The 19,680-nt window shown below is 38.4% G+C and overlaps 1 protein-coding gene across 5 annotated transcripts in view; it reads right to left on the bottom strand.

The window, feature by feature from the left end:
• Positions 1-18,809, bottom strand: part of ano1a (anoctamin 1, calcium activated chloride channel a) — a 52,039-nt gene extending 33,230 nt beyond the window's left edge. The window contains exons 1-6 of one of the 5 annotated variants that reach the window (XM_039600519.1): positions 18,707-18,799; positions 13,892-13,955; positions 13,512-13,663; positions 7,480-7,809; positions 1,523-1,621; positions 769-920 (exon numbers count right to left, since the gene is read on the bottom strand). In XM_039600519.1, coding sequence (XP_039456453.1) covers positions 769-920; positions 1,523-1,621; positions 7,480-7,809; positions 13,512-13,601 — 671 coding nt within the window. In that variant the 5' untranslated portion in view covers positions 13,602-13,663; positions 13,892-13,955; positions 18,707-18,799. Of the gene's footprint in view, positions 1-768; positions 921-1,522; positions 1,622-7,479; positions 7,810-13,511; positions 13,664-13,891; positions 13,974-16,592; positions 16,796-18,706 lie in introns of those variants that run through there. The other 4 variants (XM_039600455.1, XM_031744101.2, XM_031744100.2 and 1 more) reach the window with 4 other exon arrangements.
• Between the last annotated feature and the right edge of the window lie 871 nt (positions 18,810-19,680).

Here is a 19,680-nt window from a genome sequence, read left to right as displayed (position 1 = left end):
CAAACCAGTAAGCAAGCTTACTTGCAAATTTCACTTGCAAAGTAGGGTCAACTACTTTGTTGTCTTCATTTTAATTTTTTATGTTGTTTTAAATAAAGAGGAATTAAATGGCTTGGAAGGGTTTTTTTTAACCTCTTAACTATGCACGCAAAGGTTTAAATGATCTTCTAGGGCATGGGATACGATTTTCCAGAGAATTGATAGGTCAGTAGGCATTGGCTTCTGTATAACCTGCTCTTGAAAAGAGGAGAAAACCTCCTTCGTAACACAGAAAACCCAGGGTTAAACCTGAAGCTACTTCACTATGTCTTAAAACAGTGCTTTAGAGTAGGCCTCAGGTACAAAGATATTCTTGACCCAGTGTTCGAGAATCATTCTATTAAGTCAAACTAAAATAATACTGATAAAGTGATAAACACTGAAGCAATAGAACTTCATGCAGACCACAGCCTCCATTAAGCCAGAGTATTAAACCAAATATCACAGAATTATCCAGAGCAGAGCTTCTCATAAATCACATTATATCCCTAAATTAGTTGCAAAAAGCTCATAATTCATATTGAAAATAAAATGCCTTGATTATACATGACGAAATTGGAAATTAGTAACAAGCTACAAATTTGTGGTTGTCTTTGAGTTTGGACAACTCACAGACAACACACACACAGGTTCTATAGTGTGTATGCCTAAGCACATTTATAAAAGCCTAAGTTTGAGAAATATTATTTGTCAATTGCCTTTATAACTATAAGCAGAAACTTTACTTACAGGTGCTGTTTTTCTCTGGAGAAGGCATGACAGAGGGGTTTCTCACACTGTGATCGGCTGGTATTGACTTTTGGGTGGAGAGGGGCTGTAACTTTGTGAATGAACATCCTGATCTTCTCCACCACATTGCTGCCTTGTTTCACTTCGTAAACCTGCAGAGGAGATCCAAATAAAAAAAAAGTAAATTAAAAAAATAATAATAATAAACAAACAATCCAAAAACTACCCAAAAGTAGCAATTTGATTGAATAATAATTTCATTCCAAGAGCTAAAATGTAATATTTACACTTTTTCATTTTTTGTTTAGCAGCCATTCACTCCAAGAGCCTTGAAAGCTTTAGACGTAGAGAGCTTTAGTTCTTTCTGTTGCTGTGTTCTTTCACATAAGTTTTGCTGTCAGTTTATTAAAAACAGGCTGCTGGTCAATAAATTTAAAAATAATTTACTTAGGTACTACAGCAATTATAAAGAAAACTGGACTACATTATTGGAGATACTTTCAAAAAACTTTAAGAAAAGCACAAAGCAATACATATAGGGGACTGTGTGATAACAGTCTAAATCATGAGAGGATGTATTACATTGCCTCCAATTATTTGTTTTACAGTGGATATTTTTGGACTGAGTCAGCTGATATTTTGTATTTTGTGAAAAGGATTGTGCAACAGGAAAGCATCTGTACACTTCTGAAGTCAAAGCACAGCAGCAACATTGAGTTTACGTTTTAGAAATGGGAAATAATTGGTGGAGTACCTTCTTTGTTGGCATTTTGAGTTTCATGAATTCAGCCTCTCGACACAAAACATTCCAAGGAGCATGGATCTTTAAGAAGCCAATTCCAGGGATAGTACTCTGAAATACAACAGAGGTTTTGATATTTAAAAAGTATCAGTAAAAAAAACATAATTAAAAATTCTAACGGATTAATTCCAAAAAAAGAGCACATCCTAAATGGCAAAGTGCACAAACACAATATATACACACTACTGTTTTCTTAGCAGAAATCAAGTTAAAAACATGCTTATGTGTTTCTGCAGAGAGCCTTCTTGAGAGATTTTCATCATTTAAAGCAAAACTCAATTCAGTTATATCCATAAGGGCAGAGTTACAATCACTTTTATATATACCATTACTTTATGCACAGTGAGCAATAACAAGTATAACTATAAGCAATTATAAAAGGATGCAAATACCTCTATGCAATTCTGAGCCAGTGGGGCCTTTAGGTACCAAGATCTAAGGCTAGCATCTCAACAAAATTCACAACCCATTTACACTGACTGAGGTGAAGGATCCTGATGTATTTTTTCTAATATATTTTTTTCATCAGCTACAAAAGTCAGGAAACAGAGTGTTCAGAGTATGCTTTGATTTTGATCATTATCATGATAGCCCATACCCCTATAAAACTCTGTGTTCATTTATGTCTTAAAGGCATTCCTGTTTTAACTAATTGATGTGTTAATATGGCTTCATGAATAGATAAAGCAGAGTATCACCTGCATAGTAGTGAAAATTTATGCTATGTCCTGTAATGACACAATTTTACAAAAAAAAAATTGAAGCATGCATTCAAAAAAGTACACCTTTGTGATTTTGTTTTTGTTTTTTATCCAGGGCCCATCCTTATCAGGATTGCAGGGGGGCTGGAGCCAGCCTACCCCAGCTACCATATGGCAAGAGATGGGGTACAACCTGGACAGGTTGTCAGTCTGTCCCAGGGCTCCCACAGAGACACAGACAACCATTTGGACTCACACTTCAAACTTAGGGGCAATTTAGATTCACCAGTTAACTGAATGTCTTTTGGCTGTGGGAGGAAGCTGGAGTACCTGGAGTAACACGGTGAGTATGGAGGACCACAAGAGTCACATATATCGAAATAAAGAATTCTGTGCTTGAATAATGAATTATGTAATAAGATATGCATTTTTAAATTCATTTACGAATTCATTATTAATTATTTTATGTACTTAAACATGACTAAAGTAAAGTATTATTTAGTAATTTAATTTAAAATCAAAACACTTATTTATAAATCAATATTTCAAAATGAATTATTAATCCATAAATAAATACTTGATAGCAAAAATGGATTTCTAAAATTAACAATGAAACTCTCAATAAAAACCTCATTTCAAAAATCATTTTAGAATTCCCAATTAAAAAAACTGATTTTCAAAACAAAAACAAATACAATTTAAAAGGTAAATGGGTTCAAAAATCAAAGATTTATTTCTGACATTAAAAATGGTGATTCCACTCCTCATTTGAAAATCAATTTCCTTGCTCCATTTCCTGTTAGCTCACAGATTTGCTATTATATTTGCGAATCTGTGAATGAACTTTTCAACTAATAACTATGGGATTAGCTATCTCATTTCAGAAATCTCGGAGCAATGCAAATTAGCCATGCATGTAATGTAAGGAGCTCTCTGATTGGTTAGACAGACACAGGCTTGTTGCCTGCCTTTTTTACACTCCTGCTTGTGCTCATAGCTTTGCACAGTTAAGCTAAGAAGTGTGTGTGCTTGTGCAAAGGTCATTCAGCTTCGGCGTTTACACTCTGTCCAACACGGATATATGAAGAATGAAAGGTCTTTGCAGTGAAATGAGAACTGTGCTCCTGTTGAATGTAAGGTGCTAACATGACTAATGTTAGGTAGCATCACAGCATGTAGCCCCGCTCTTTTAAGATCTTTTTGGCTTGTGAAAATATTACGTATTCATATTTCAGTACAAGCTAGCTACTGTTTTTGTAAGCTAATGGGCTTTTCACAAATAAAAGTTTGAACCAACAGTGAGCCCAGTTACATTTATACAGGGTTAGAGCAGTGGCTGCCAGCTACAGCCTTTAAACTCGTGATTGAAATGCTACCTGTAAACACATCAGTCCAGATGTTTCCACATTACTTTATGATACTTGGAGTTAAAAGAACTGAGACAGGGTGATTAAAATAATAGCTGTCAGTTCTCTTGTGTCCTCTGAGACTGGAGATGACACTATTTAAGTTCATTTATTTTAATATTTGAGTGCACACATTAATTCTGAACTGCACATAGATGATGATCAAGGGCAATGTGCAGTTTTCTCTTTTATATGATACCTGTCTTTATTAATGCAATTTGAAAATTGATACACAAAAGTTGGATGTTTTATGAATTTATCTAATCCCAGCCACAAAACACAGAATGCTGAATCTTATTATATTTCAATCAGTAGAATTTGCACAGTACCTAAACCTAGTCAAATGTGTGGTAAAGATACACCTTCAGTTGAAGTTATAAAGCTTTACAAAGGATTCAGGGCCAAAGGCCCTCTGCTTATAAAGGCCCTGAATGTTGTATCATTTACAGTAAATGATGTGGAAATAATTTTCACAGAGGTCATAAAGTTATTAAATCACTGCTGATACTTTGGTCGATGTTTACATTTTCAAATTATTTTTGTGTCTTTTTTGTTGACAACAACTTGGAGATGAGGACACACCCACATCTGTTCCCTACCATACATATAAAGCTCTGAGTCAGCTTTGTAGCATCAAACACCCACCCATGTGGACTTAATGCAGAAGAGACTGTGTAACCCAGTAGAAAAAAAACATCTTTTTTAATTTTATTTTAATTTTTAATTTTTCTTCTTTCTTCCTTCCTTTTATTTTTATAAATGCATACGCACTCTTTAACCTTGAAAAATATTTATTTTGAAAAGAGGAAGTGTGATCCTCTCTCTACCTTTATTTTGCTGTTTTACAGTTTAGAACCACATGCCTTTAAAAGACCAAATCTGTGCAAAAATGTGGATTCACTGTCATTTTCTGTCAGGTAAAAAAAAATGTTCCCCTTTTGCACGTTGTCGGGTTGTTGAACTGCATAAGCAGGGTCTCTCGCAGCGTGCTATTGCTGCTGGGACGGTGGGACGCAGTAAGACAGTCATTTGGAATTTCTTAAATGATCCTGAGGGTTATGGAACGAAAACGTCAAGTGGAAGACCCCCAAAAAATGTCACCAGCCCTGAGTCAAATTAAGGCTGTTATCAGATGGTATCTGACACTGAAGGGCTTCAAATACAAAAAAACGTCTGCAAAGGCCTCGTCTCCTTGAAGGCCACAGGAATGACCATTTGGAGTATCTCTATCTGTAGAGATACATTCTAAATATCTGGGGTTCCTACTATACAATAAACTACAGGGTGGGCCATTTATATGGATACACCGTAATAAAATGGGAACGGTTGGTGATATTAAAGTCCTGTTTGTGGCACATTAGTATATGTGAGGGGGCAAACTCCTCAAGATGGGTGGTGACCACGGTGGCCATTTAGAAGTCGGCCATCTTGGATACAACTTTTGTTTTTTCAATAGGAAGAGGGCCATGTGACACATCAAACTTATTGGTAATGTCACAAGAAAAACAATGGTGTGCTTGGTTTCAACGTAACTTTATTCTTTCATGAGTTATTTACAAGTTTCTCTTTGTTCACAGCCATTGACATGTCAAAGAGGTTAACACGTGAGGAGCGGATCGAAATTGTGTTGATATCTGGTGAATGCAGTAACCGGGTCATTGCAGCAGATTTCAATGCAAGACACCCTACGAGACCACCCATCTCCCATGCTACAGTTAGCAAACTGCTAAGTTTCGTGAAACTGGTTCAGTGTTGGATTTGCCAAAATGTGGACACAAGAAAACTGTTACTAATGAAGAAACATCAGTGGCTGTCCTAGCTTCATTCAGCAAGAGCCCACAGCGTAGCACTCGCCGCATGTCACTGGAGAGTGGCATTAGTCGAACATCCCTTCGGTGGATATTAGATACTCACAAATGGCACCCTTACAAACTCCAGCTACTGCAGCATCTCAAAGAGGATGACCCAGATCGGCACACAGAATTTGCAGAATGGGCAAAACAAAAATTGGAACAGGACCCTCAGTTCACGCAGAAGATTTTGTTCAGTGATGAGGCAAACTTTTATGTGAATGGTGAAGTTGGTGTGGTATATGGGGTACAACGATAGTGGGTCCATTCTTCATCAATGGAAACCTCAAGGCCACTGGATATTTGAAATTGCTACATGATGATGTGTTTCCCTCTTTATGCACTGAAGCTGGCACGTTCCCGGAGTTTTTCCAGCAAGATGGTGCACCACCACATTATGGGTGCCAGGTCCGAGCATTCCTAGATGAACAGTTTCCTGGAAAGTGGATTGGTCGTCGTGGGCCAGTTGAATGGCCCCAAGGTCTCCCGATCTGACCCCTTAGACTTTTATCTTTGGGGTCATCTGAAGGCAATTGTCTATGGTGTGAAGATACGAGATGTGCAGCACCTGAAACTACGGATACTGGATGCCTGTGCCGGCATTTCTCCTGCGGTGTTGCTATCAGTGTGTGAAGAGTGGGAGAAGAGGGTTGCATTGACAATCCAACACAATGGGCAACACATTGAACACATTTTATAAGTGGTCAGAAACTTGTAAATAACTCATGAAAGAATAAAGTTACGTTGAAACCAAGCACACCATTGTTTTTCTTGTGACATTACCAATAAGTTTGATGTGTCACATGGCCCTCTTCCTATTGAAAAAACAAAAGTTGTATCCAAGATGGCCGACTTCTAAATGGCCACCATGGTCACCACCCATCTTGAGGAGTTTGCCCCCTCACATATACTAATGTGCCACAAACAGGACTTTAATATCACCAACCATTCCCATTTTATTACGGTGTATCCATATAAATGGCCCACCCTGTAGACTGTGGCCAAACCCCAACCTTCTCTACAGGAAGGGCCTCCCTATGGAGGCTAGTATCTTAACATCTGCTGGAGTGGGTTTAACAGTCGATGGTTCCTAGCATGCTTCTCTATGTTGTGCTGGGGGTGCTGTATCAAAAAGGAGAATATTCACAAACTAAATAAAATAATCAAAAAAGCAAGCTTAGTTGTTGGGCTGAACTTGGACCCTCAGGAGGAAGTGTGTTTTTATTTTGAATTATTATTAATTAATATATTTTGTTTTTGTTATTGAATCAACTCATTATAGAGTCAACTCTTTATAGAGTGAATGTTTTCTTTTATTGTGTGTGGGAGCAGCCGACCAAATGTATGAATTTCCTTAGGGATTAATAAAGTTGTCTGAAGTGCAAAAGAAATGAAATGAAATGTCACCATTAGCTGATTATCCAGAATCAGCCCAAACTGCTTAGAACAATTCAATTCAATTTTCTTTATATAGCGACAGCAGTCCCCCAACCCCCAGGCCACGGACTAGTACCAGTCCATGAGTCGTTTGGTACCGGGTACCAGGTGTGAAATTTATAGTTTTCAGGGTTTTTATTGGTTTTTATTGTTGTTTTTTGTATCGTTTTTATTGTGAACTCTGTTTCCCTGGGTCTTTCCTGTGTGTTATGAATAAATCTTCTTTTATTGTTACCGGTACTGGTTTTATTTTGTTGTAGTTATGTCCGACACCTTAAAGGCCAGTCCGTGAAAACATTGTCGGACATAAATCGGTCCTTGGCACAAAAAAGGTTGGGGACCGCTGGCTTAGAGGACTTTTTGTTAGTAAATCAATTCTGTTATTAATTGAGAGCAGGGATAAATGTGAGCAAAAACTAACAGGATTATGTTAAAATCAAATAATTTGACTTTTGCAAAATGTCATCATTAAGTTATCTTAATAAAACCCCCATCCCAGCCCTCTCCCTTCTCACCTCTTCATCCTTTTCCAGCTCTAGTCCTGTCTTCCTGAGGTTTTCCTCAAACTCATCCCGTTTAAAGCGCTTGTCATCCTCATGATAGTCAGTCTGATGCTCCTGTGCGGCAACCTCTGGGTCTTCTTTTGGTTGAAGCGGAGCTCGGCTGCTTCTTGTGCTCAAGCTGCGCCAAAGTCGTTGTATGAAGTTGTTATCCCCAAACCTTGATGACCGTCTTCGTGTGCTGCCAGACTTTTGGATGTGGTAAGTCAGAACATAGTCCACACGTCGCATCCCATCAGAGAAGTACGGGCCAAGTACTGTGTCTGGGCATAGATCCTTCATTGGCTGGAAGCAAGACAGAAATTCAAAACATCTCCATTAAATTGTATTTATATAGCATTATATAGCACCAAATCACAACAACAGTCACCTCAAGCATTTTATATTGTAAGGTGAAGCCCCTACAATAATAGAAAAAAAAAATCCCAACAATTACCCCCCCCCTTGAGCAAGCGGTGTATCAACAGTGGGTGGGGGGGGTGGGGCATTAAACACTTTTAACCTTCAATGTTTAAAACCTTACTGAGATACTATTATTTAAACAGGACCAATGTTGATATACTAAACAGTACACAGGTAGCTGTTGGGTGTCACGTTTACACACGAGCTACATGAGCTTTGAAGGCCTGGGCGTTGTGTGAAGCTGAGCTTTTTTACATGTAGCACACAGCAGATGATTCTGTGTCAAATGGCATCTGCATGTTTGTTTTTCTGACACTAGCTCAATATAATATAAAACTGATACAATGCAGCTTAAATTATTCTGTATGCTGAAAAAAGCACCTGGATATCCTGAACTAAATGAGCAAATTAGCCTTTTAAAATACTTCATATTAACAATAACTATAGTATTATACAAAAGTGTATAATACTTTAATTTATTTATCATCTTCCATCCAAATCATTGAATTTAGGTGTTCACCATACCTGCAGACTGCATCTACAAACATTTGTGAAAGAATGGGTCACTCAGTTGGTACACCTAGGTACAGTGACAGAATGCCACATGTGCAGCAAGTCTAGTCATGAAGTTTCCTTGCTACAAAACTTTACACAGTCAACTGTTAGTGGTATTATAACAAAGTGGAAACAATAAGGAATGACATCAACTCAGTCACGAAATAGTAGGCCAAGCAAAATCACAGAGTGGAGGCGCATAGTGCACAGAGGTCGCCAACTTTCTGCAGAGTCATTCACTAAAGATCTCCAAACCTCGCTATAATGCGGTTCATCTTTCGTGGCCTCGCTGTCTTGCAGGTTTTTTTTGTGCAATTTTGCATGCTTTTTTTTTTTGAAAACAGGGCTTTGTGTTCTGCGTCCTGATTGGCTGTAGACCATTGTCAATCAGTCTCGTGCCATGTCTCCTGAACAGTACAGACTGTGTTCAACTTGTCAAATTTACATAAATCTTCGATTGCTCTTTCACTTCATTGACTCTGAAGTGCTGTACTGCATGCTTGTAAGTTTTCTCCCCAACAAACACAACAATGTCGACGAAACGTTTTGCACCATCAAAGGCACCTGCGGTAGCACCCAAAAGCCAGAAGAAGATGCTAACCATTGCACAAAAAGTTGGACTTCTGGACATGGTAAATGAAGGTAGAAGTTACATATTTTTTGGACCATAAGGAACACCGGATTATGAGGCGCAGACACAGCAAAAAAAAAAACCTGAAAATATACACTGGAAAAAAATAACAGCATTCATCTTATAGGCAAACTGGTTTTGGTGTAAAAAACAAACAAACAAAAAAACAACAACAACAACAACAAACAAAAAACAAGTGTCTCTGACAAATGGCATTGGAGGAAAATAGGCTCAATGCTGTCATATGCTGTCCATGCTGTCACGTGTGCGTGTGTGTGTCTAATACTAAAAATAACAACAAAATTAGTTTAAAAAGTTCCTCCACTTCTGTTTTAACGTGAGAAGAGTTAAATTAACAATGGAATGAACAGGAGAGATGGAAGAAACTTTTGATACTTATAGACTCTCAGTTTAAATTCTGTAAGTCAGTCACTGTGTTTTTGGAAGGTCATTTTGTGAAATCACAGAAAAATGCTTACTATTTGAAGAATGAAATATATGGGTAGATAAAAAGTTGTGGGACTAAAAAGAGCTGAATAAACAAGAAGAAATTAATGGGGAAAATAAAAGGTTTCAGCTTCTCGATAGGAATCCATTAAAAAATTGGCAGAAAAAGTCATAAAACTTTCGAAACAAAAAAGTAATATCCAAGTAGTACTGAAAAAGCTGAACATTTTGGTACCTGAACAGTTATCTTCTTCTGCAAAACTTGTGCTAAGTGCACAAAAGTTGCAAAGTACGGAAGCTAAATAAAAGGCACTAATAATACAGATTTGGATACTATAATAAATATTTCATTTATTAATGTGCTTGCTAATTAAACAGTCACATTAATGAACATTTTTGGACAACATATATTGTTTGCTTTTCAAAAATAGTACCAGTAAATAAGGCTTAAAAAAAAACGGAGTAAATATTTGCATTCTGTCTGTATTTTACACAGCATTACAATCTTTTCCAATTTTGGGGCTGAGAATGGCACGTTAGTGAGGGTTTATTCTCGGGAATGTCTACACCTGATGTGACGATAACGTGGCATGTACTGTACTGGGGGAAAGAAAATACAAACAAAGATGGAGACTGATAGGTGCTGTCAGTACTGAGAAGGGAGGGCAAAGAAGATAAACATAACTTAGAGAACTTATTTTTGTAACATCACATAGTGATGTGCAAAGTTCTTGTTTCTTGTTTCTTTAAACTTTGCTTCAAAGCAGCAACTTTCTTATAATTTTTCTAAATTATCGGTTTTTGTCATGACCAGTTGTTCTTCAGGATTTCTCTTTGTCAGTCCGGTCTTTGGGTTAGGGTTAGGGATGGGTTAGGGCACCTGAGTGTCAGAAGAATGTTGTTTTTTTCTATTGATTGATTTATTTCCCTTTTGGTTGAGAAATCACTGAAATCATATTGACTTGTAAATCAAAAGAAGCTAACTCAAGTTATGAACCAGTGTTGCATCTACACATAACAGAAAACTTAGTAAAGAACCAATTTTAAATTGTATATATTTAGGGAGTTTGTCACTAGTAGCTTGTCAGAAAAGCAGATGATTTGCTCCCAGTTCACATTTGTTCCCATGAAAAATGCCAAAGACAATGTTTGATAGGCATAAAGTAGTATTTTCACACCAACAAGGCGATTCCAGAAGAGCTGTTAGCCAAACGTTTGCATGTGTCAGCATGCCTTTGCAGAAGTGGAGCACAAAAGTAGAAAAAAGTGGCGGGGCTAAAAAAAATAAATAAAAATAAAATCTATATCAGGTGAACAAAGTCATAAAGTCATGTCCTTAAGAACTAAGAAAAAGCACCTGAAGCTAACTGTTGTTGTGGTTTGGTAACAATAAAAGTGAAATAAATGAAAATCTGTTTGAGAACTGATCATTTTTCAACATTACAATGATCACAAACACACCATCATTGCATTAAATCAGATATGGACAGCAAAGCAAAAAAAATTTGACCCGGTCCGTCATGGATTGGCCTCTTCACAGCCAAGAACACACCATTATTGAAGAAGTGTTGGATCAGCTTGACAGAGAACAGAACAAAAGGCAGAAACACCCAAAGAAGAGCATGTCCTTCAAGAAGCCTGGAGAACTATTCCTGAAGACTGCTTAAAGAAATTAGAAGAAAACTGCATCAGAAAGTTCAGGCTGCGTTAAAGAATAAATGTAGTCGTACCAGATTTAATTTAAGCTTGTTAAAACTGTAAAAACTCTGTGGTGCCTTATATACTATATCTACATGTATGTTTTCACATTTTTCAATAAATCTATGCATCCATTTCCAATTTTTCTAGCAACGTATAAAGAGAGCGGTGGCTCAAGACGTTTGCATAATACTAGATAACACAGTGTAGAATAGAACTAGATTACACAGATTAGTCAAATGTCAAAATCCAGTTGAATACATGTGAATTCTCTTCATAGCTGTAGGTCAACAATGAAACAATGTGTCTCCGATAGGAAGCATTACAGGGAGATGGTGCATACACAAGCTGATTATGCACACACACCCCAGTTAAAACCCTCTTAAAAGGAAGTAGTCATAGCTGCATAGGTCAGAGGTTGCTTCTCTGAAGGCCCATGAGGATGCAGTAGTCCATGCATCACTTACCGAAAGGATCCCATTTCTCACCAAGCCACCAGGAAATGTGGTTCTCCTCTCCCCAGTGCTTCAGAATATTCTTTATGGTGTTTGTATTTGGTTTTGCTCATGCTGTGGTTTGCCTGTTGTGGTTAATTAGACTAATGAAAGAATTCAGTTGTAAGTGCAGCTGTTAAACAGCACTGCATTACGCTGAATCCTTCCTTTTTATTCTGCTGACTTGTGCACACAGACACTGACAGAGATTCTTCTGCAAATAGATTAGGAATTGCTGGCTGTAGGTCAGCTGTTTTTTTTAACATATGTTGCAAGCCTACTGTTGACTTAGAGCAGCCAGTGATTACCTCAACGGTCTAAAGAAAAAAGATGGCAACTGGGCTTCTTTAAGTTTGTGAAGACGTTTCATGTCTCAGCCACAAGGCTTCTTCAGTTCTAAAAACAAAAGTTGGCTAGTTGCAGGTGTGGAGAGGTGGTGTGAGTCGTCACATCAGCCATGTGTTGTTACCATCACTTATCATGTGACCTACTGAGGTCACCTAAAGCACTTCAGGAGGGATCGCAAGATTATTGTAGGGTCTTTACCTTACAGTAGAGGACCCAATTTCAGGCAAGCTTTAGCTGTCAGACAGATGCTTCATATTTGACTCTAGAATACTTTTACATGTATTTTATGAATACGTTTACAGCATTCAACTCAACTTAAAATTAGTAAAGTACTGTACAAAATCTCCTTCATCTTGACAGCGAGAAATAATAATCAAGCTCCAAGGCATCTTATTTTAGTGCATAATAATACTGACCACATTTTTCGGTGCTTTGTCTTTTATTGTGAAGAGTGTCTGTGTAGCATTAACTGGTTTTATTAGTAACACTGGGTGGAGTAAAAAAGCTCGAGTGATTTCATGGACATAATTAAGGAAAAGATATTCACTTCTGTCAGTTTGGAGCCAGAAATGCATTACAATTTGAGCTCTAGGCCTTTTTAAATTTTTGTTCTTGTGTCTACTTATTCTGTTTTATTTTGTCAGATTTTTTTTTTTTTCTATTTCATTTGTTTTTGTTCTTTGGAAATTTTCATCAGTCATAACTGCTTATTTTTTTTCTTTATCAATTCACTGCAAACATCAGTCATCCCTTCATTATCATTATTATTATTATTATTATTATTGCAAATGATGCATCACGTCAAACATCTACGTCCAAACCTCTGAGAACAAAACTCTCAGTCTTTGGTATACCCAATTCAAGCTTTTGCTGCTGACAACCTCTTGAGTGCAGCTGTGTGATTTGCCATTGTCTAGGGTGCTTGCTGAAACAAGAAGTCCCATCTTATCTCAAAGACCTCGTAGTCGGAGAGCCCTTCATTCCTGGTTCCTAGGATATTTAAAAGTAGAATGGGAGGCAGAGCCTTCAGTTTTCAGGGCCCTCTTCTGTGGAACCAGCTTCCAGTTTGGATTCAGGAGACAGACACTATCTCTTCTTTTAAGATTAGGCTTCAAACTTTTCTTTTTACTAAAGCATATAGTTAGGGCTGGACCAGGTGACCCTGAATCCTCCCTTAGTTATGCTGCAATAGGTCTAGGCTGCTGGGGAATTCCCATGATGCACTGAGTATTTCTTCTTCAGTCACCTCTTTTCACTCACTGTGTGTTACAGCTCCATGAATTTACAGGTTAGGGTGCTATAAATTTGGAATTGCACAGCAGTTGCAAACACATTCCTGAGCCATCTCCTTCACATCATACAGTTTCTATGCATTTCTGAGACCTGTGGAAACCTTTATAGCAGATACGTACTACAGACTCATTGTTCCTGGCCATGGTGACAAAATCCACATCCAGGTTCCTCTCCTCACTAGAAACCGGCTCATAATCAGCACTCTTCATAACTGTAGGATGAGTCTGCTGCAGGCTGCTTGAATGCTCACAAGATGACAGAGGGCTGGAATCTGAGGAGGAAATCGGAAATGTATTTAGAGCTTGTGTTTTAAAATACAAATCATGTTTCTGCTGAACATTTCACTTTTGATGAATCCTGAAAAAGAAAGTCCTGTTAAATGTGCCTCAGTAAACAATAAGAATACAATGGTGCGGCTCTATTATTACCACTAATTCAAGTTACTAAATTTTGTAGATTTTCCAAACTGTCTTAGGAAATTTTGCCTTTGTTGACTCACCACATTTTGATGTATTGCACACTGCTGACTTTCATTTCTGCATTGCTGACACCACCTCTATTCTCTGAAATTTCACCAAAAACTGTCAAAAATGAACAGTGTGATAATCAGCAGTGTTTGCACCATCTTTTGAAATGAAACCACTTTCCCAAGAAACTGCTCATATCACTTACACTGAGAAGCATTCAAATAATCCAACCTGTCACTGTGGCTCATCAACAGACCCTGACATCTGATTGGTTACCCCGCTACATCCCTGATAACGGAATGAAGCATCCCGGAATGCATTTAGAATCAATTGCCCCAATTGTGTAAAGTTTGAAAGTTTTTCTGCTATACACTTAAGATTTTTTTTGTAGATTTAATCTTCAAATATTTGGTATTTAGGATTCGTCAAAGCTCTGAAACCCCCCTACAGACAGACATGTCTCAATGAATCATATCCTCTGTTTATCCCCAATTTTGGTGATATCTAATGGAAAATGGACTTATGCTTATATAGCGGTTTTCTACTCAAAGCACTCTATACAACATGCCACATTCACCCAAGCACTTTCTTCTAAATTTTTTAGTGCTTCCTAGCTAACATTCAAACATATTTATACTCCCATGGATGCATCGGAGAGCAACTTGGGGTTAGTATCTTGCCCAAGGATAACTGGCATGCAGACTGGAGGAACCAGGGATCGAACCACTAACCTTCCAAACCTACCTCCTGAGCTACAACCACCTCATGCGCTGTTAGTATATTTTTACCTGACACATTTGCTTGTCTTTATTTCCTGATGATCAGATGAGTTATACTTCTTTATTAAAATATTTTAATATAGGTAGGAAAGCATGATCACTAGAAGTATAATCATCCGGAATACCATGTTGACACTGTCTTTGGATATCCAAAACAGCGATACCAGGCCTATTCCAGAAATGATGACAAATTGATTCCAGAAAAGGTTTTTAATATTTATTCAACAGTATTCTGCACACCAGCCGTCTCTTATAAATTCTGTGAGTCTACCACAACAAAAAAAAGGAGAGAAAAAAAATCTGTTTTTTTCTTTGAGCAACAGCAATTATGAATATATGTATGTTTTTAAATATGATATGCTAAGCAGTCTGTTGATCAATAAGTAATATTCAGCTCAATATACTAGTGTTCAGTTTTTTACCACCTTCAAATCATTTCACATTAAAAGGCTCTCTATAGCCTGCCAATGTGCTTATACTAATGTACATACATTTCAAAGAACACCAGTAATTCAATCTATAATGTTTTTCCTTTTCATTGTAAATAATAAATATAAAAGGTAGAAAGGCAGTAAAGTGAGCTGATATCATCCCGTTTGCTGCTGTCTCACCTTCTGTTCTGAGAAACTGGGACTCTTCAGTGTACTTGCCAAGTAGCAATTAGCAAGTATGCAAGTACAAACTCAGTGTACTCGATACTGAGAATTGCCTACTGAATCAACTCAAGAGAAAAGCAAAGGTTTTGATTATATCCGTGTTAGCGCAGCCCGCTGATTTTGATTGGTGAGTTTGACAGCTAAAATAAATTCACAGTGCAATGCTGTGCAGGAACAATTACATGAAAAGTGAAACTGAATTAATATTACATGAAATTAATTATGGATTTATTTAATTCATCAATCCTATGCTTAATTATTTAATGATCCATTTCATACAAGAGGTGTTAATAAACTCACTTTTTAAAAAATGAGGTCTTAACTCTGATTGCATACCATTCCACGTGGCATTTTACAAAGTTGATGTGATGACTCAAATTAAAGCCTACAGATGGAATTTGCGAATGTGCTGAACAGGAAATACATCACTGTGGACACTGATAGGTCCTTTTTTGTTGTTGTATGAATTAATAGCTAGTATTCCAGTAAGAGAGGGGAAGGTCTTGTATTAGCGATGACCTGACCAAACATTCCAGTCAAATTTCAGATTTTTGGTGACATCCACATAGAACAGTCTGCTGCAGCTAACAAGAGTTTCTGAATATCATTACGATTGGATTAAATATATTTTTATTTCATTATTATCAATGTTACAGTCCCATGCATTATCAGGGCCTGTAACATCTAGTCCTTTTTACTGAACCTACCAAAAAGCTGTGAAAAGCCACAGCACTCTACCTGACCTGACAAACAAAAGGAAAGATCAACAGGTGAGCACAGCGTAGCACTCAGCAGCTGAAGATCCAGGGAGTTTTCTCAGGAACTAACGGGGACCAAGACACGGTGAGACACTATGTCAACGCAACTTTTTGTATGTGGTCATGCTCTTGTCTGTAGAAGCATGCAAAGGAAGTTTTCAGTAATTCCATTAAGCCAGAGGACCTGCGGGCTAAGTCAGAGAAGCCATTCAAATGAAAGTGGCATATTGTTTATTAACTCTAGGCTGGTAATAGGAGTTCACTTCGGTACTAGCAGGCCTGCGTGCAAGTTAAATGGACATCAAGTCTACGGCACTCAAAGCCATCAGCATCTTAATGTAACAACCTGATTAGAGACTATGGCGCAGCACTCATACAGCCCCCATCGATTCTGTATCAGTGCGCCTATGTGCCCCCCAGTTACAGCCACAATACAGCGAACGCCACTGAAAGGGCTTAAAGGTTTTCTCTGGGTGAAAAAAATAGAGCTTTATTTCATTATCATCAAACTCATTCCAGCGAAAATGTTAAATCTCTTACCGAGCTCCAAAGCGCTGTCATTTTGGTCCAAGCTATCCGTCCGCTTCCCCTGACACTCCATCCTATCTATGAAGGCGCTCAGGGTTCCACAGATACCCTACCAAATCTACAGAACCATGGCCCTCTGCTGCATCATCTATTCCTCACAGCCGCCCGCGCTGTTGCATGGAAACGCTGGACGGAGAGCTACCACCTACCCATCCTTTGGACAGCTCGGAGAATAAAAGCAACTGTTTCCAAAGAAACTGTACCAAAGAAGCGACTGTGTGACTGCGATGAAATGTAGAGGTCCTTCAGATGTTAATTAGCCCTGTCTACATGAAATGTGTCAAAATGAACATGCCCTTTCCTGTGTGTGTGTGAACACGTCCTTCAGATCAGTGCAATTTGCTACCACACAGCACAGCAGTAACGCGCGGGCGCTCTGCGAAAAATAATCGTGCTGGAAAAAGCTCCAGAAGCATGTTGCATTCAATTCCCTGATTAAAAACAGGGAAACGTTTAACTCGCGGTTGGGAATCGTAAATATTTCCAAAAAGAAAACCTTCATTAACATACATTATTATTAGTAGTACTGGTAGTTTATTTAATCATTTGTCTATTAACTTGTCACACACACCCTAATATATATTCGACAGGTCTGAACTGTCGGGCCTCTCGGATGTGTATATATATCAATTGGATTAGATAAGTGCTGATGGATAACTGCTTACTATACTTACGATATATAAAGAATATGCATGGGAACTTGACAGGTTATCAGCATATGCATATGAAAGAGATCTTTAGAAAAAATATATATGTTTAATTCAGTTTTATTTATACAGAGCCAAATCACAACAACAGCCGCCTCAAGGTGCATTATATTGTAAGGTAGACCCTACAATAATACACACAGAGAAATCATATGACCCCTATGTGCAAGCAGTTTGTCGACAGTGGGAAGGAAAAACTCCGTTTTAAGAGGAAGAAACCTCCAGCAGAACCAGGCTCAGGGAGGGAGAGAGGAGGAGGACATTTACATGTCCTTTACAAGCTGAGAGGGCTTGTAAAGTACACTACTGCTCAAAGCACAAGACAAGTATTAATAAATATGGATGTTGATTTATGGCAGTGAGAGGGTGATTTATAAGACAACTAAGCAGGTAAGATTCAAGATTCAGAATTTTTATTTGCCATTTGCGCACAGGACCAACAGTCCATGCACACTCGAATTCGTGTGCAGAGCTCTCCAGGTCAAGTTACATTCATGCTGCCATTACATTAAATGACAGCATATAGAAACAGAAGCCTGTACAAATACCTGACCTTGTCCCACAGCCCTCCATTTTGGTGGATGCAAGATTAGAGACTTGATGTACAAACAGCTGTGGTGTCAAACATTTAAAATGTGCACTAGCAAATTTTACCGAGGAATTCAATGGGAGCTCAGGAATTGCTTCAACTGTAGAGCTTATGATTTCCTATCAGATATGAACGCCGCATTTTTCTCGAGCCTGAGCATCACTGAGTCAGCTGGTGCCGCCTACTCGAGCTGGGGTCTTCCAGTGGGTGCGAGGTGAGCGTAAATAGGCAATCAGGCACAGACTGATCCAAGCCCGCGGGAAGCAGTTATGGGTGTCTATAAACGCCGCCGCAGTCTGAGATATCGGTCTGCTCTAATGTCCGTGTCAAGCAGCACAAGATGAATGCTTGCCAGCCTTCAGTGTGAGACCTTCTGGAGAGTTAACACGAATAATAAGGTCTAAACTCTCGGAGACTGGAAACGACGCTAATGAACCGCAACCAATCTCGTTTGTAATTCATGAAGCAAACAATTGTAAGCGTTTCTCCGGCCGCAGTCCAACACAAATACTCGTTCAAACACGAGTCTCGAACATTTAAATGAACGCGTAAAGGCAAACACGTATCTCGTCATTTGACGCAAAACAGACAATTAATGCATGTTTTTTAAAGTGAATCAAAGAAAGAGAGATCAGCTATCATAGACAATATAGCCAAAGGACATTAAAATAAACAGGCTAAGCTGCATTCTACAAAAAGCACAAAGAAAGCAGGAGACAGCAAGTGCAGTTTAAAGGAAAAGTGGCTCGTTGATGATAATGAATATTTACCTGTTTTCCCGGAGTTACAGAGCGGAGTTTAGCAGAAGGTAAATGCAAGTACTGACAAGCTAATACTTCCCTCTCACCTGTACAGAGAGGGTGGAGGAGGAAGTGCTTCTGGTCTTCTCAGGTAAAAACTCTCCTCCCACAAAAATTAAGTCATTGGTGGGTTGTGTAATGTGACAGTGTACAAGCATGGGACTGAATGGCGAGGAGCCAGTACATATCCCAAAGCAAATAAAACATGCATCCTGTCACTGTCAGGCTGATAGATGTGAAAACATTAATTTATTTATTAAGGATGAATGGGCAGAGGCAAGACCATATCACAAACACAGACTGGGAGGCAACTCAGAAACGCAGACATTCCCAAACAGGCATGTTTAGACTTGCAGTGGACTCCCGGGTAGTTTTCCAGTTCTGAAACACACACACACCCTCTGAACTCATGTTTAGGGTCAGAGCAAACTTTTTAAAGAACAGACAAACTACATATATGTAGAAAACTGTCTGGTTTTGTTGACAGCAACCAGGCAATATACAATGCGTTGCAGAGAAAAATGAACAACAGTCGGGACCTCTCCTTAAATGTAAACCAAATGTTTCAGCAGCTTTTGTATTTCCCTATTCAAAGCGCAACTTTGTGTGCATGACGTCATCCTCAGAGTTTTCCTGTTTAGAAAAGTAAGAGATAGTGGTTCAGTAAAAAACCCACTAAAAAACAAATGCCTATCTTGTGCATTGCTGGTCTAGAATCAGTGATCTAGATCCTTAATGCCTGTGGGCCCAAAGCGTGCAAAGGTAGTGTCCTGTTCCTCCATCCTGATTGTAACACTTCATAATGACTATAGAAAGGGTGTGGTGCATCACTAAAGATAGCTTAGTCTTAAGTGGTGTGGACAAGCAATGTCATATTATTTGCCATTCCAAACCATATACTTTATCCAGTCCTATTTCCATCCATTCTACATGTAGTCCTTTGA

This window comes from Oreochromis aureus, linkage group 1 (genome assembly GCF_013358895.1).
Source record: "Oreochromis aureus strain Israel breed Guangdong linkage group 1, ZZ_aureus, whole genome shotgun sequence".
Classification (NCBI taxonomy): Eukaryota; Metazoa; Chordata; class Actinopteri; order Cichliformes; family Cichlidae; genus Oreochromis; species Oreochromis aureus.
The sequence above is the reverse complement of the archived record's forward strand: the minus strand, read 5'-3'. Positions and strand labels throughout refer to the sequence as shown.